Raw genomic sequence first — 17,858 nt, 5'->3', positions numbered from 1 at the left:
ATATATAATCCAAACCACAAACCAAATAAACTTCGTCTTTTAAATTATTTATGATCTGAATGTACAAAATAATACGGTTTTTGGTTCGGGTATCGGTCTCTTTGATTTTGATCAATTATGGCAGGATTTCCAGATTTTTTTCCGTTTAATCCAAAAAATGAACAACCCTTACAATTCTGTGTCATATGCATAAAAATTTAAATTTAATAAATGGAATCTAGTATTTTCAACTCTTTTAGAATACAAAATTTGAATTTATTAGTTATCTTCGGAACTTCTTTGCTTAATTTTCCCCATATTTTTATAAACAGCCACACAACCCTTTGAAATTTAATTGTTATCGGGTTCGTAATGTTTTTTCTGTATTAATATAATTGACCATAAATTATAGGATTATATTTTTCATGGGCAGAGAGCATCCACACATAAATTGAATTCCGTTATTTCTTTTTCTATAATTGATTTTTTTTTTTTTTTTTATTTTTTTCTTTTTTTTTTTTTTTATTTTTTTGCTTTTAGTTAATGAGTTTTAAAATTATTAAGATTAAGTTTTTTTTAATTTTACGAAAGAATATCTAGTGTGAAATATAATTACACCCCTCAGAATGAAGAAACACCTCTGTTCCCCGGTAAAAGCGGGAAAAAGCGAGCTTACTTTTTTAAAGGCAGATTTTATTTGCATATAACATTATATATATATAAATTAACATAATAATGTAAAAAAAATAAAGGATTTATGATTTGAATGTATATTTCAAAATGTGTACATTAGCAAAAATAAATATTATATTGAAATTATTATTTTTTTTAAGTAAGGATCTTCATCACAAAAAAAATCAAAGACGCAAGCATTTTGATTAAATTATATTTTCAAATTAGTAATTGATATTAATAGAAGGTTTATTAATACTTTATAATAGATATAATAAAAATTAATTAAATAATTTATTTTTTTAGTTTTTTAATGTTTATTGATAATTTTTTTTGATAGAATAGACATCTCATAGTATTTAGGTTATAAGATTTTATTTGGGTAGTTCGCACTAACACATGCGAAGAGATAAAAGAATGAGGGATATTCTAGAAATTACCCAATAAAGAATGAGAGCTCCCAAAAAGATAGAATCCAACTTTTTATAATTCGTATTAATTTGTTATTTTATTTTCAAATATTTAATGTTGTAATCATGACACATCAAGATATACTTTGAATAATTTTTTTTTAATTATTAAATTCTATTGACATTTTATATTTTTACCCAAGAATATATTCATTCTATATGTACTCAAAATTTAAATCATGGAATTTGAATTTAGACATTATCAAATTTAAGGGAAACTATCAAAGCTAATAATGTCGTTGAGAAAGTTTCATGGTCTTTGCTTTTTAAATCATGTATAGAATGTTTAGAGCCACTATTCTATAAAAAGTTCATATTTTGATCAGGGTATGTTATTGGATTATTAAAACCTTGGCAAAGCTAAGGGGACGTAAAGAAAGTCAATACCTGAAATTTCGATTACACTCATTTCATTATCTCTAATCAGACTAATTTCTCCTCCATCTTATATATACTAAATTTGAAGTACTTTGGTTTTAAAAATATAAGAAAAACTCCGCACGAAAATTATGGTTCAATAATTTATAATCTACTTTGTATTACATTTATTTGTGGAAAAGTGAAAGATAAAAGTATTTGTCAATATAATATGTCAAAGGTATTTTATTTACACTGTTTTTTTTTTTTTTTTTTTTATACCGAAAAGGTCTAGCTATTTTTTGTAATTTGTTTTTTGTTAATTAAAAATATTTCATGATATGTTACATTTAAATTTTTATATAATTTTCTGTACCAGGACGTCAATGGTTTGTTTGTATTATAATATATAACGTATCAACCTAGGAATATGTCTGCAATCAAAGCATTAAAAGAAAGGGTAACATTAATACAAATGTAGAATAATAAAAAAAAAATAAACTTTAATAATAAATAATTTTGGAAAAATATCAACGTATTATTAAATCAGTTCTCCCCCATGCAACCATTAAACTAACCATGCAAATTACATATAACTAAGAAAACTGACCACTAAATCTATGATAACCACCACGAACTTAAAACCACTTTACACAACACCCTGACCAGATATAAATTATACATACCTATTGCTTCATTTCTTTATTTTTTTTTTTTTATTAATTTCCCCCGCAACTGGATCGAACGTGCCACGTAATGGCATACATTATTTGTATTGATTTGTTTAGAATAAAGTGAAATATTTAATTTAAAAATATTTGTGGTAAAATAACAACCATGTTGACAAAATACATTAATTTATTATTATGTTGAATATTAGAAATAATTGAATCCTTGTAATGATTGAATCTTGATGATTGTAAAATGTGGAAAATTAGTGTGTGATGAAGTAGTATTGGAGATGATGTTTATCCATCCAATTTTTAGACTAATCTCAAAAATGTGGATCTATAAATAGATCTTCATGTTGTGATAAAAACAAAATAACAACTGAGTTTGAGAGAAAAAGTATTATAGAAGAGTGTAAGAGTTTAATGATATATTTGTTTTGAGTTGTTTTTTTATATTGGAGTTTTTTAACTTTTTACCATAAATTTTTACTTTTTTTCACCAACACGTTATCAGCACGATCTGCTTCGAAGGTTCTCTATAATATTCGACGCTCCAAAATACAAGAATAAGTCAAAAATAATTCAACAAGTAAGAATAATCATTTTTATTTATTTATATATTTTTATTGTGTATATATTTAATATATAATATCATGTTTATGATTATAAAAAAATAAGTTTTTTTTCAAACAACTTGTTATAAATCCTGGGGAGGATGTTAAGAACAACCATCCCACACTCCCTCCCGTAAGGGATACGACAAGTAATAAAAGCCTCTAAGGTTTTTAAACATTATAATCATATTTGTCAATAATATCATGATTATTATAATTAAAAGGCTATCTATGACACCGATCTTAATAATGTGATATTAAATACTATACCTGACTTTATACCAACTATATTATAATTTCACAATATATATAAAAGATTGTCTACGACAACGATCTTATAATAAATGTGATATGATATACTGTACGTGACTTTATACTAACTATATTAGTATAATTTCACAATATATATAAAAGGTTGTCTACGACACCGACCTTATAATAATGTGAGATGATCTACATAATTATTTAATTATGATTATCATTATATGCATTGCATCATTATCACAAATTTTTATTCAACACATACTCGATTTTTTCTTACCCCCAACGGTCACAAACGGTCATAAACGGCTAGTTTTTTGCCTATAAATATGATCATTCAAACTCATTTTCAATCACACCAAAACTCACTCATTTTCTAAATTAATTTCTCCTCGGTTTATTCGAAGATGAAGATGATGACATTTATAAGGCTATTTTTCATAACGATTATGATCATCATGCTCACGAGTCTTGTACTCACCAACGATTTTCCACCACATATTTTTTCTCTATTTGTACACGCACTTGTAATCTACGTTCTTCCATTATTTTGTATTGTCATATTAATGGAAATTAACTAATAAAATGCATTGTTATTTTTCTAGTACCACCATGTCAAATTTGGCAAAGATTGAATTCGTTGCGCTCGATATCACCGGAAATAATTACATGCCATGGACTCTCGATGTAGAAATGCATCTTGAGCCATTGGGTCTAAGTGATACCATCAAAGAAAAAATATATCATCCTCACAAAAAAAGGCAAAGTCTATGATTTTCTTACGCAGACATCGTGATGAAGGATTGAAATGTGAGTATCTCACAGAAAAAGACCCAATGATTTTATGAAAAGGGCTGAAAGAAAGATTTGAGCATATAAGGGAAGTTATACTCCCCCGCCCGTGATGAATGAAATACGTTAAGATTCCCAAGACTTTAAAAAAGTCAGTGATTATAATTCTGCGATGTATCGAATAGTCTCTCAATTGAAATTCTGTGGACTTGAAGTCACATAGATGGAGATGCTTGAGAAAACATTTTCAACTTTTCACGCATCAAATATAACTCTACAAAAATAGTATAGAGTGCGTGAATTTTCGAGATATTCCGAACTAATCGCATGTCTTCTTGTGGCGGAAAAGAACAACGAATTGTTAGTGAGAAATCATCAATCCCGACACACTGGATCAACGGCATTTCCAGAAGCAAATGTCGTAAATTAAAATGAAAACCAAAATCAAAGGCATAGACCAGATTTTGGTCGTGGACGAGGTCGAGGACGTGGGCGTGGACGTGGACATGGACGTAAAAATGATCGCGGTCGTGGTCGCGGCCGTGGATATGAAAATAATCGAGATAGTTACTTTAATAACTCATCTCAAAAGAACGTCACGAACCACCCACCAAAAAGGCAGCATGAAAATACGAGTGAAAATGAAAATCACTCAAAAAGATCTGAGAGTGTTTGTTATAGATGTGGCACTCCAAGACATTGGTCACATATTTGTCGAACCCCTGAGCATCTTTGTAAGCTCTATAAAGAATCGATAAAGGAAAAGGAAAAGAGACCAATTTTGTTGAAAATAGTGACCATTTAATTGGTTCAACTAGTTTCAATGCTGCAGATTTCATCAATGATTTCGAAGACATTGATTAAAAGATTGGTGAGACTAGATTGTAACAAATTTGTATTTTTCATGCATTCTTGTATTATAAAGCATGTTACATTTTGCATTTGTATTGTACTATATTTTCTTTATTGCATTTTTGTGAAGTTTGATATGGAAAATGCTATGAGCAAACATAGAAATAATATCATGAAAATTTGCATACCGGATAGTGGTACCACGCACACTATTATGTGAGATGAAATATTTCTTGGAAATAAAACCAACAAAAACAATGGTGAATACAATATCAGGTCCTGTAGACTTGATTGAGGGTTGTGAAAAGCACATTTTTTGTTACCTAATGATACAAAATTTTTGATAAATGATGCTTTGTATTCACCAGAATTGAAAAGAAATTTGTTGAGTTTTAATGACATATATTCTCATGGATATGATACTGAGACGATAACTGATGGAAATCAGAAATATATGTGTCTTACCACATATAAATCAGGAAAGAAATATGTGGTTGAAAAATTATCAATGCTCACTACTGGATTGCCATTATACACATATAAAGCCAATCGAATCAAATATGGTGGTTAATAGTTTCTTCCATATTAACCAATTGACATGATCGATTGGGACATCCTGGTTCAATAATGATGCGAAGAATTATTGAAAATACGCATGGTCATCCATTGAAAGACCAGAAGATCTTTCAGAATAATAAGTTTCAATGTAAAGCATGTTCTCTTGAAAAACTTATTATAAGACCATCGCCAGCTAAAATCCAAAAAGAATCACCCATATTTCTTGAACGTATTCAGGGTGATATTTGTGGGCCAATTTATCCATCATGTGGACCATTTCGATATTTTAGGATCGACACTTGATTCATTCACTATATTAAAACTTGACACTCGTACGCTTGCGAGAAATTTTTACAACAAGTTTTTGGCGCCGTTTAGTCTTGTTACCAATTAGTCTAGATTTTAATTTAGAGTTTTTTATTTTATTTTAAGTTACTTATTAATTTCTTCTTATTTTTAATTGCAGTCTATGCGACGATCTCAAAGTGCGAATTCTCTACTGTTTGATCCGGAGATCGAGGGCACTGCAACGTGCTTTAAGAAGAATTAGAAGAGAAGAATTAAGGAACATGGCTGAAGAAGAAGCACAACAAGCTCCTCTGGTGCCAATTAGAGACCACTTCAGACCGACGATCCATGCTCACTATTCTGGAATCGCTCGAGGGACCATTAACGCCAACAATTTTGAACTGAAGCCGGCGTTAATCAACATGGTGCAATCAAACAAATTCAATGGAAGCACTACAGCTGATCCTCACCTGCACCTACGGACCTTCTTAGAAATAACCGATACGGTAAAAATAAATGGTGTGTTTGAGGATAATATTCGCTTACGCTTGTTTCCGTTTTCTCTCAGGGATCAAGCCAGAAGTTGGTTGCAATCGCTGCCGCTAGGAAGCATCACTACTTGGGAGGGGATGGCAGAAAAATTTCTTGCGAAATATTTTTCACCTGCCAAATCCACCCAACTGAAGATAGAAATCAGCACATTTAGGCAGATGGATTCTGAACAGCTATACGAGGCGTGGGAAAGGTACAAAGAATTACTTAGACGTTGTCCTAACCACAATTTTGCAGATTTGGAACAGATCGAGTGGTTTTACAACGACTAAATGCGCCTACAAGGATGAATGTGGATTCTGCGGCTGGAGGTACTATTTTTGCAAAGGACCACGTACAGGCCTACGAGATGCTGGAACAGATGACGGTCAATAGCTTTCAATGGCCATCTGAGCATATGGGAGTAAAGAAGCCAGCTGGAGTGTATGCAGTGGATCCTCTCACATCCATCACCACTCAATTATCTTCACTAACTACACAGGTAGCTTCTTTGAATAAGATTAATGTTGCAGATTCAACTGGAGTTGAAGGATCACATACCCCAGAGAAAGTTAATTATATCAATCCTAATGGCTACTGAGGTTATGGAGCTTACAGAGGTAATCCTGTTCCTAATACTTATCACCCTAGTTTGCGGAATAATGAAAATTTTTTCATATGCTAACAATACAAATAAGGGTGATGGTAAGCCTTCTTTGGAGGACGTTGTTAGTACCTTTGTGCAGGAATCAGGTAAGAGGATGACGAGAACTGAGTCTCGCCTTGACAGCTTGGAGACGCACATGGCCAACATGGGTGCTGTATTGCAATCCATGTAGACTAGCATTGGGCAGTTGGCAAACGCACTGAAAGATAATAATCGCGGCCAATTCCCAAGCAATACTGAGTTGAATCCCATAGAACAATGTAAGGCCATCGAGTTGAGTAGTGGCAAAGAAGTTGGAGTCCAAATCCCTATTGTTGCGGAGAAGAAATTTGAGGAAAAAGTCGAGAGAAAGAGAATGATCCTGAACCTGACTCGAAACCTATGTACAAGCCTCCACTCCCCTACCCACAGAGGTTCAAGAAGAAAGCTTTAGATGAGCAGTTCTCCAAATTCTTGGAGATTTTTAAGAAACTTCATATCAACATTTCTTTTGCTGATGCTTTGGGAGCAAATGCCGAATTATGCTAAATTCTTGAAGGAAGTGATGTCAAAGAAGCGGAAGTTGGAAGAGTTTGAGACGGTGAATTTGACTGAGGAGTGCAGTGTTATCCTGCAAAAGAAGCTACCACAAAAATTAAGAACCCAGGGAGTTTTACGATTCCTTGCATTATAGGATCTACTAATTTTAATAAAGCACTTTGTGATTTAGGAGCTAGCATTAATTTAATGCATTTATCTGTTTTCAGGAGCTTAGGACTTGGCAAGGTGAAGCCCACAACAATCATGTTGCAGCTAGCTGATAGATCTATCACATATCCGCTTGGAATCATAGAGATGTTCTGGTAAAAATAGATAAATTTATTTTTCCTGCGGATTTTGTAGTGTTAGATATGGAGAAGGACGAAAATTTGCCATTGATTTTGGGGCGACCATTCTTGGCTACTGCTGATGCCAAGATAGAGGTTAGAAAAGGTGTGTTGACGATGAGTGTAGACGGTGAGAAAGTTACTTTTAATGTGTTCAAGGAAGCTGAAAATCCATCCACGAAGAAGGTGTTCCTCATTGAACAATCAAAGAAGATGGAGAGCTGCTATGAAGTCGAGAGAAAAGTAGAATTGCGAAGAGAGAATGATCCGAAGGTTCCAAAGAAGAAGAAGAAAAACAAATCAAAGTTTAAGAGGATCGTTGAGTATGTTTGGAGGGTAAAGGAAAAGGGAAAATCCTCCAACAAGACTGAACCGAGCTTGAACCAGAGTATAGCGGGCTATGGACCATAAACTAAGCGCTTCTTAGGAGGCAACCCAAGCTTTTTTTTTTATTTATTTGCTTTATTTTTATTTGTTAATTTTAGTTGTTTTTGTTTTTTTTTATCATGAGAAAACTAGACATCAATAATGATTTTGAATTGTGTAGGTGAAAAAGTTTAGGAGCCAACCCTAATGAAGAGTTTTGAGTGATTAAGATGGTGCCGAGTACTGACGCTCGGTGCCCAAGGTATGTGTCCTTGTTTTGATTTACTACTGTACATTGAGGACAATGCACAATTTAAGTTTGGAGGGGATGTGTGAAATTTGAAAATTTTCATGAGTTATGTTGAGTTGAAGACATAATATGTAATTGTGATTTGCCTATGATGAAAATAATTTTTTGTGCTGAAAAGTTCATGTTAGCGCTATTTAATCTTGAGTTCTCACTTACATGCACGAATGCCATGATTTTCGATACCCCTAGTAATTAGAGAAATTATGTGGATTAGAGGATTTGATTCTTAACTCTTGTGATTTTTACTTGAAACTGAGGTAGATTTTTAAGAGCACAGAAGTGATTTAGGCATTTTTGAATTCGTTGAGCCTTTTTAGCCATTATTCATTTGTTAGTCATATAAAATCATGAAAAATCCTAAACAAATTGAGTAGCTAAAAAGTTCAAAGAAAAGTAATGGCGGAGAAAGTAAGGTGAGGGAGGCCTTGAAAAGAAAAAAAAAATGGATTGAAATTCTAGTCCAAATACAAGGCAAAGAGATGGAGATGTATGGAGTAGAAGAAAGCCAAGACTAATGTCTGGCAATGCAAATAAAAAATTTTAGCTACTCATAATCCTGCACAAATTGAAAAATATACATTCCCTTTTCTTGAATCCCGAGTCTTTGATCACCATTGATACATATCTGGACACAGATCTCCTGCTGATTATACTTGAGCCTAAAAGTTCACCGAAAAAGTCCTTTTGATCTATGTAAATAAAATTTGAACTTGGCTGATAGTATTTTGAAACTTGAGGGTTGAGTTAATGAATTTATGAAGCTTACGGATTGCATGATTTTATCGAAAGTTTGGTGGGTAGATGAGATTGGCGAAATCACACACACACGAGAACTCTTGAGAAAATTAGCCTACATGTTTATTTAATCTTGGAATGTAAAAATTCGGAGGTCGACTATATTGCTCATTATTGTTTTGCTCGGAACTAGCAAAAGTCTAAGTTTGGGGGAATTTGATAAGTGCATTTTATGCACTTAATTTATATATGATTTGGCTTGGCTTTTGTGATGTATCGAGTGGATATTATGCGTATTTGTTGTTATTTTTGTGAGTTGCAAGGATTTGGAGAAAAATAGCAAGAAGAAGTGGAAGGATGCATTATGGAGTATCAACTTCAGAAAATTACTGGGAATTATTAACAAATCAAAATCCAATCTCGACCGTTCATAATAAATTTTAGGATGTTTTGAAGCTGCTGTCAAAATTTCAGCTCAATCCGACGGTTAGTTTGGGAGATATGATTTTCTGAAAATTGCTTGCGCGTTGCAGAATTGGACATGCGAGAGCAGGGCGCGCCCGCGCCGCTTTTAGGCGCGCCCGCTCCATCCCTGGACGTGAAAAGAAGTGTAAATTCGAGGCTCAGGCGTGCCCTTGCCACTCTATTGCGCGCCCGCGCCACTTTGTGCGATAAATTGGCAGATTTTTGCAACTTTAAAACTCTCGATTTGTCGGGCTTTCTTTGACGGGCTTCGAGGACATATAAAAGATATTTCAACACAACATAAAAGGGGGAGAGCCGCCTGACAACACAACACAAATTGAGAGAGCTTGATCGTGACAATTGGAGAAGAAAAATTTGTGCATCAACGTGAAGAATTTGAAGAACAAATGAGAAGATCGTCGACCGGACATGACGTCGAATATTCGGATTTGTTTTTCTTTCTTTCTAATTTGTTATCATTGAATTGATGTCTAGACTTTTGAATATGACTGGTGTTTATCTATTTTTTGATCATGAACTAAATTTTCATAGTCTAGGGGTTTGGTGTAGCCTGGTTGAGATGCTTTTACGAATTGTTAATTTTATTGGATTGAATTCTCCTAAATTAATTGTTTTTCTAGCTTTGATTGTTTTTCCAATTACTTGATCGCTAATTAAATTGTTATACTTATTTGAAATCATTGCTCGGGAGAGGGGATTTTGAATAGGATCATTAGAAATTACACTGTTAATTGTTTATATAGCTCGGAGAGTGTATAACGTTAACGGAGCTTTAGGAAGAACATCGTTTTACACATATCACTAAGACTAGATTTTTAATAGGGATATTGGAATTGAATCTTAGTTGATACACATTATTTGTTGCTCGGTAGAGGGAAATAATATAATTAAGTGTTCTTGACTATTAATTGAATGGAATTCATGAAAATAATTTAATTAGGAGTAGTTGTTGTCGAAACCAGGTGAAATCAAAACCTCTAGAACCATTTTTCTCTCAGTAATATTATTCGGAAGTTGTGTGTGAGTTTTTCTAAAAGTTCTGAATTTTATTTTAAGTTGAAATCATAACTCTTTGTTTGATTTTCTAGATAAAGTTTAGACTATTTTAATTACAAGCACTGATTATTTTCAATTTACTCCCTGTGGGATCGACACTTGATTCATTCACTATATTAAAACTTTACACTCGTACGCTTGCGAACAATTTTTACAACATGTGGTATTTTTGCTTATGTCTTGATTGACACTGGTGTATCACACTCATTTATTTCGGCACGATTTGCTAAGAGGCATAGTCCACCCTATATTCCATTAGACGTATTGCTAGTTGTTTCGAATCCTATGGGTCAAGAGGTTTTGGCTAAGCGTCTAGTTATGGGTTGCATTCTGGATTTCGAGGGACATCAGCTTAGTGCTAACCTGATGGTTTTAGCCATGGAGGATTTCGATTGTATCATTTGTATAGATCTTCTGACTACCTATAGAGAGATAGTGGATTGCTATCAAGGTTTGTGAAGTTTTGTCCGGAGGATGGAGATACGTGGTATTTCTATGGTGAGGGAGTGCGACCCCCGATGCCAGTGGTTTCTGCTCTGAAAACCCGGCGTGCTTTAGTGTCTGGCAGGGAAGGCTACCTTATTTACGCCATCGATGCATCCATGGAGGGACCAGACATCCAGGAGTTACCAGTGGTCCATGATTTTCCCGATGTGTTTCCAGACGAGATTCCAAGCTTACCACCAGTGAGAGATATCGAGTTTGGCATTGAGTTATTGCCAGTGACAGCACCGATTTCCAGAGCTCCTTACTGATTAGCTCTTTAGGAGATGAAGGAATTGCAGAAGCAACTTCAAGATCTTCTTGATAAGGGCTATATTCGGCCGAGTGTTTAGGCTTGGGGAGCCCCAGTCCTTTTTGTTAAGATAAAATATGGGTCGATGCGTCTTTGCATAGACTATTGACAGCTTAATCAAGCAACGAAGATGAATAAGTATCCTCTTCCGTGGATAGATGATCTGTTCGATCAGTTACATGGTACTTCTGTTTACTCAAAGATTGATCTGCGGTCGGGATATCATCAGTTGAGGTTTAGAGAGGAGGATATCTCTAAGACAACATTTCGTACGCGGTATGGTCATTACGAGTTCTTAGTGATGCCGTTTGGTTTGACAAACGCTCCAGCAGTCTTCATGGACTTGATGGACAGAGTATTTCACGACTTTCTGGATAAGTTCGTGGTGGTGTTCACCGACGATATCCTTGTGTATTCCCGCAGTGTGGACGAGCACGTTTTCCATCTTCGTACAGTATTGCAGATACTGAGAGAGAGGCAGTTGTACGCTAAGTTGAGCAAGTGTGACTTCTAGATTGACCGAGTTGTTTTCCTTGGTCATGTGATTTTACGAGATGGTGTTTCCGTTGATCCTAGTAAGACGGAAGCCATTTTGTATTGGTCGCGTCCTACGACAGTTTTAGAGATTCGTAGTTTTCTTGGGATGGCAGGCTACTACCGGAGATTCTTAGAGAACTTTTCCCAAATTCCTAAGCCTTTGACTCAGCTTACGAGGAAGGATGTGCCTTTTGTTTGTACGTCGGAGTGCGAGGAGAGTTTTCACGAGTTGCGACTCCGTCTGACTACAACTCCAGTGTTGGCTCTACCGTCTGTATCAGGATGCTTTGTAGTTCACACCGATGCTTCTCTCTAGGGTTTGGTATGTGTGTTATCTCAGAGAGGTCATGTAATTGCCCATGCCTCTAGGCAATTGAAGATTCACGAGGAGAACTATCACTTACATGATTTGGAGCTTGCGGCCATTGTCTTTGCTCTTAAGATATGACGTCATTATTTGTACGATGAGAAGTTTGAGATCTTTACTGACCATAAGAGTTTGAAATATTTGTTCACTCAGGCTGAGTTGAAAATGAGGCAGCGTCGTTGGATGGATTTGTTGAAGGACTACGATTGTGAGATCAAGTACCATCCAAGTTCTTCTAATCCAGTTGCGGATGCTCTTAGCCGCAAAGTGTATGTCAGTTCGCTTCGTACCAGCTCGATTGCACGAGTGGTAGAGGAGTGTTGTTCCTTGGGTTTCACTTTTTGACACAAGAAGGAACAGCAGGGAGTTCACGTTTCGTCAGTGCTTGCCAAACCAGCCTTGTATACTCGTATACGTGAGTTGCAGGCCGTTGATCTGAAGACGCAGAAGTTAGCTCGTTTGGCTCAGGATGGGAATACTTCTGGTTTTCATTTGCAAAATGATGTCTGCTGTGTCTCTCTGGACGTGTGGTAGTTCCTGATGATTCCACACTTCGAGAGGAGATTCTGTCATAGGCTCACCGTAGTATATTTTTGTACATCCAGGCAGCATGAAAATGTTCAAGGATCTACGTATGAGGTTTTGGTGGAAAGGGATGAAGCGCAGTGTTTATCAGTTTGTGTCACGATGCCTTGTTTGTCAGTAGGTCAAGGCAGAATTTCGATGACCCAGTGGATTGCTCCAGGGTTTAGAGATTCCTGAGTGGAAGTGAGAGCATGTGATGATGGATTTTGTCACCCACTTGCCGATGTCTTCCAGGAACTGCGATGCTATTTGGGTTGTTTGTTGATCGATTGTCGAAGTCCGCACATTTCTTACCATACAATCGGGATTTTACTTTCGATCGGATGGCATGTCTATACGTGCAGGAGGTTGTTCGTCTACATGAAATTCCGTTGAATATTTTCAGCGACAGAGATCCGAGGTTTGCCTCTAGGTTTTGGGGTAGCTTCCAGCGAGCTCTTGGCACTACTCTGATTTTGAGTACAGCTTACCACCTGGAGATCGACGGGCAGAGTGAGAGGACTATTCGTACCCTCGAGGATATGCTTCGAGCTACAGTCATGGACTTTGGTCCAGCGTGGTATGACCACTTGGCGTTGGTGGAGTTTGCTTATAACAACAGTTACCAAAACAACATTGGCATGGCACCATTCGAGGCCTTATATGGACGCCGCTGTCGTACGCCTTTGTTTTGGGACGAAGTTGGCAAACGTCAAGTCGAAGGTCCACAGATAATTCAGCAGATGACCGATGCAGTGGAGATGATCCGTATAAGGATTAAGGCAGCCCAAGATTGATAGGTTAGCTACGCTAACACTCACCGCAGACCGTTACATTTTGAGGTAGGGGAACATGTGTTCCTGTGAGTGTCACCTTTTCGGAAGGTGATGAGATTTGGACTCAAGGTCAAGTTGTCGCCGAGATTTATTGGTCCGTTCGAGATTCTTGAGAAGTTTTGAGATGTGGCTTATCGTTTAGCTTTACCACCATATCTTTCCAGTATCCATGATGTGTTTCACGTGTCCTTGTTGAGGCAGTACGTGGCGGATGAGTCACACATCTTGCATCCGACTGAGGTGCAATTGGATCAGGATTTGTCCTACGTGGAGAGACCTATCAGGATTCTTAACTGAAAGGACAAGGTACTTCGCAACAAGAGAATACCTCTAGTGATGGTGCAGTGGCAGTGTAGAGGAACTGAAGAAGCAACTTGGGAGCTGGAGAGCCGGATGCGAGCTGAGCATCCACAGTCGTTTTGATGTTTTGTATTTTTTTCTTTGTAAGAAAGATTTGTACTTTGTAATGTTCAGTTGTAATAAAGAACATTTGCTTGATTTTTTGTGTTTTCCTCTAGACTTAAATTTCGATGACGAAATTTCTTAAGTGAGAGAGAATGTTGTAGTGACCCTTACCGAGATCACATACTAATCAGAAACTTAAACATGCAATTAACTTAATTAAAACAGTAAGCCAGAATAGACTGCGGAAGCAATAAACATTATACAATCCCAAGGAAAGGAATCTGTAAATACCCAAATATTATTCAACCAAATCGAACAGTGTATAATCCCAACTACAACAAAATAAATCCCTAGGCAAAATCCCAGCTGGCCATCCACTGCCTAATCCCTCCTGGATCCACCCGCCTCATCCAATAGAAAACCTGCCCATGGAATAGGGTGTCCAGATGTACAAAGTACGTGACGTGAGCATAAAACGCTCAGTACGAGAGTATAAGCATGTTGTATCATATAAATGCATGAATGCAAGTGTACCGCCTACTAAAACTAGAGGCCAAAGATCATATAACAAAGACAGACCGGGCCCTGGCATGTAGCACGCTGTGCCGTCGCCTCAGGAGGTGGCTCCTATTCCGAATACCAGTGGATACTCCGGACCCAAATCGATGGAAGTCCATCCACTAACAGGATAGGGTAAGACCCTATAATATTCCAAGGATATAGCTCAAAATTAAATATGCATGCAGCATACAGTCATGTCATAAAATATGCACATAAAATCATGCAAGCACACAATACATGCATACACAGTCAGGATATCTCGAACAGTATTTTCGTACCTCAACTACTAAGCAAGCTCTACCAGCTCTAGGTCCATGCCTATAGTACAAAATTTTAGTGACCCTTACCCGGATCACCTACTAAACAGAACTTAGGCATGCAATTAACTTAATAAAATAGATATCAGAATAAAACTGCGAAAACCATAAATAGTTACAACCCCAAGTAAAGGAATCTGTAATTTATCCAATAATATACAACCAAATCGAATAGTTGTATAAACCCAAAACAACAGTAATAAAAACCTAAGTGAAGCTCCAGCTGGCCAACCACTTACTAGCCCCTCCTGGATCCACCCTCCTCGTCCAATCGCAAACCTGCCCCATGGAATAGGGTGTCCAGAAAAATACAGAGTACGAGACATGAGCATAAAACGCTCAGTGCGAGAGTATGAGTATACATGCATGCAAAGTGAACTCCCTATGGACTCGAGGTCAAGGATCAGATAACAAAGACAGACCGGGCCCTGGTATGTAGCACGCTGTGCCGTTGCTTCAGGAGGTGGCTCCCATACCGAGATAACCGTGGATACGCCGAACCCAAATCGATGGAAGTCCAATCCACTAACAGGATAGGGTACAACCCTACTAACAGACATCTCGAAAGAGATACAGCAAGATGCAAATGAATGCAGCATAATATCATGGCATATAAATCATGCAGTCACATAATACATGTATACTCAGTCAGGATATCTCGAATAGTACTTTCGTACCTCAAAATAGTGCAAGCTCTACCAACTCTAGGTCCACGCCTATAGTCTGCTCTACACTGCCAAATGATACTACTATCATTAAAGTGCTCTAAAAGCCTTAACTAAGCTATTGCATACTCCTAAATATTTATAGGAAGCAAAAGCTATAACCTTCGTCCGTCGTTAGCCCTTTGATGTCGATGCCTCCAAAACTTGGGCACAACTCCGCTACGACTACTGAACACCTCGCCGACCTCCGGACCAAGCCTAAGAAGACTAGAACAGCTCCAAAAGGACTAGAAAGGAGAGGAGAACTCGGAATTGGCAATTGAAAGTGAAGCCTCGGCCTTCTATTTATAGACAACGATCGGAACTTCCGATCCCTGATCGGAACGTCCGAACCTCGATCGGAACGTCCGATCCTGCCATTGGAGCTTCCGAAGATCCTGATCTGCCACGTGTCAAAATATCACTTGTTGACTCCGGATAGGGGTTATCGGAGCTTCCGGTCCTGATCGGAGCTTCCGATCTTGCCACACGTCAAGCCTGACGTAATACCGATCGGAGCTTCCGATCCTGTTCGGAGCTTCCGATCCTGATCGGAGCTTCCGAACTCTACCCAAGTAATTATGATTAATTCCTTTAATTACTCAATTAGGGTACGGGCTACTACATTCTCCCCCACTTAAGATATTTCGTCCTCGAAATCAGATCTTAAGTACCGAATGCAAATACAGAAATCAACTACATTCTTTATTCAAATCAAACGTTTACAGAGTTTGCAACTGAATACAACTTAAAGAATGAAATCAAAACAACTCAGGATGGTCTTTACGCATCCTGTCCTCAAGCTCCCAAGTAGCTTCCCTAGTGCCTCGGTGCTGCCACTGAACTAAAACCAAAGGAATGACTTTGTTCCGTAAAACCTTATCCTTATAATCCAGGATACGAAGAGGTTTCTCAACATAAGTCAAATCCTTGTCTACCTGAACCTCAGACCGCTGCAGGATATGAGATTCATCTGCCACATACCGTCGCAACAGAGATACGTGGAACACGTCGTGAATACTGGATAGATGCGGTGGCAAAGCTAGTCGATAAGCCAAATCGCCAATGCTCTCCAAGATCTCAAACGGACCGATAAATCTGGGAGACAACTTGCCTTTAAGGCCAAATCTGAGAATCTTGCGGAAAGGTGACACTCTCAGAAACACTTTCTCCCCGACCTCGAACTGCAAAGGCCTACGCTTGATATTAGCATAGCTGGCCTGACGATCCTATGCAGTCTTAATCCATTTCTTGATCTGATCAACAATGTCTATCGCCTGCTGGATAAACTCCGGTCCCTCAGCCTGTCTCTCCCCCACTTCTTCCCAGAAGAGTGGAGTACGACAACGTCGCCCATACAACGCCTCAAAAGGTGCCATCCCAATACTAGTGTGATAGCTGTTGTTGTAAGCGAACTCGATCAACGGCAAATGATCCTGCCAGGCTGAACCAAAATCCATGACGCACGCTCTAAGCATATCCTCTAACGTACGGATAGTGCGCTCTGACTGACCATCAGTCTCCGGATGATAGGCTGTACTCAAACTGAGAGTAGTACCCATCGCACGCTGAACACTCCCCCAGAATCTAGAAGTAAACCTGGGGTCCCGATCGCTGACAATGCTCACAGGCACTCCATGAAGTCGGACGATCTCCTGAATGTACATCCGTGCCATGCGATCTACAGAGTACTCTCGGCTATAGGCAATGAAATGCGCTGACTTGGTGAGTCGGTCCACCACAACCCAGATAGCATCACAGTTCCTCAGGGATACCGGAAAATGGGTCACAAAGTCCATTGTGATAAACTCCCATTTCCATTCAGGAATAGGCAGACTGTGAAGAAATCCTCCAGGTCGTCGGTGCTCTGCTTTGACTTGTTGACACACCAAACATCTCGAAACAAACTGATAAACACTGCGTTTCATTCCCTTCCACCAGAAACGAGTACGTAGATCCTTGTACATCTTGTTGCTTCCAGGATGAATACTCAACTTAGTGCGATGTGCCTGAGACAAAATCTCCTCTCGCAACTCTTCATCTTGTGGAATCACAAGCCTACCAGACAAACACAGAAAGCCATCTGACTTATAATGAAATCCAGATGAGCTACCCTCGTTAGCTAGATGAGCTAAACGCTGGGTCCTCGAATCAGACATCTGAGCATCTCGGATCCGCGAATACAAAGCTGGCTCAGATAATATCGCAAACATCTGGATACTCTGCATACCTTTCTTATG

The 17,858-nt window shown here is 37.7% G+C and overlaps 1 protein-coding gene across 1 annotated transcript; it reads left to right on the top strand.

Moving 5' to 3' along the window:
- Positions 1 to 11,628: 11,628 nt before the first annotated feature.
- On the top strand, positions 11,629 to 13,592 carry LOC140874481 (uncharacterized). Its single transcript, XM_073277771.1, has 5 exons — positions 11,629 to 11,810; positions 11,904 to 12,138; positions 12,586 to 12,761; positions 12,837 to 12,906; positions 13,161 to 13,592. The coding sequence occupies exons 1-5, from the start codon at positions 11,629 to 11,631 to the stop codon at positions 13,590 to 13,592; spliced, it is 1,095 nt and encodes a 364-aa protein (XP_073133872.1).
- Positions 13,593 to 17,858: the final 4,266 nt, after the last annotated feature.

The sequence above is a fragment of the Henckelia pumila genome, chromosome 1 (genome assembly GCF_033568475.1).
Source record: "Henckelia pumila isolate YLH828 chromosome 1, ASM3356847v2, whole genome shotgun sequence".
NCBI lineage: Eukaryota > Viridiplantae > Streptophyta > Magnoliopsida > Lamiales > Gesneriaceae > Henckelia > Henckelia pumila.
This window is presented reverse-complemented; position numbering and strand designations above follow the sequence as displayed.

Coding starts and splice junctions, on each gene's coding strand:
- LOC140874481 (XM_073277771.1), top strand. CDS start 11,629: ATGCCGTTTGGTTTGACAAACGCTCCAGCAGTCTTCATGGACTTGATG. Junction 11,811..11,903: donor ATACTGAGAGAGAGGCAGTT/GTACGCTAAGTT, acceptor CGTTGATCCTAG/TAAGACGGAAGCCATTTTGT. Junction 12,762..12,836: donor TGTGTCTCTCTGGACGTGTG/GTAGTTCCTGAT, acceptor TTGTACATCCAG/GCAGCATGAAAATGTTCAAG.